General features: G+C 69.4%; 1 protein-coding gene across 1 annotated transcript in view; it reads left to right on the top strand.

Annotated features, from left to right (window-relative positions):
• Window positions 1-64: 64 nt before the first annotated feature.
• LOC113942102 (histone acetyltransferase KAT5-like) overlaps window positions 65-412 on the top strand; it is a gene marked incomplete at both ends in the record, with an annotated part of 2305 nt that continues 1957 nt past the window's right edge. The window contains one exon of the mRNA XM_027633240.1: window positions 65-260. Coding sequence (XP_027489041.1) covers window positions 65-260 — 196 coding nt within the window. The remainder of the gene's footprint in view (window positions 261-412) is intronic.

Below are 412 nucleotides of genomic sequence, written 5' to 3'. Positions count from 1 at the left end.
GTGTGCCCCCACGGTGTCCCCAGGGGTGGCACAGGGGCACAGAGGGGGCTGTGGGGGGACACAGGGGACACAGGGGTGCCCGTGTCCCCTCACCCCACACGTGTGTCCCCCCCCTGTCCCCAGTCAACAAGCGCCTGGACGAGTGGGTGACCCACGACCGGCTCGACCTCAAGAGGGTCCAGGTGCCCCGCAAGGAGGCCAAGACCCCCACCAAGAACGGGCTGCCCGGCTCCAGACCCGGCTCCCCCGAGAGAGACCCGGTGAGGGGACACGGGGGGCACTGGGGGGGACACTGGGGACATGGGGGGACATCAGGGGACATTGAGGGACATCAGGGGACACAGGGGATACCAGGGCCATGGGGGGACATCAGGGGACACTGAGGGACATCAGGGCTGCCCGGCTACAGACC

The sequence above is a fragment of the Corapipo altera genome, unplaced genomic scaffold, assembly GCF_003945725.1.
Source record: "Corapipo altera isolate COAL_440 unplaced genomic scaffold, ASM394572v1 59357, whole genome shotgun sequence".
Taxonomy (NCBI): Eukaryota; Metazoa; Chordata; class Aves; order Passeriformes; family Pipridae; genus Corapipo; species Corapipo altera.
Note: the sequence above shows the minus strand (reverse complement) of the source record. Positions and strands in the feature narration are given on the sequence as shown.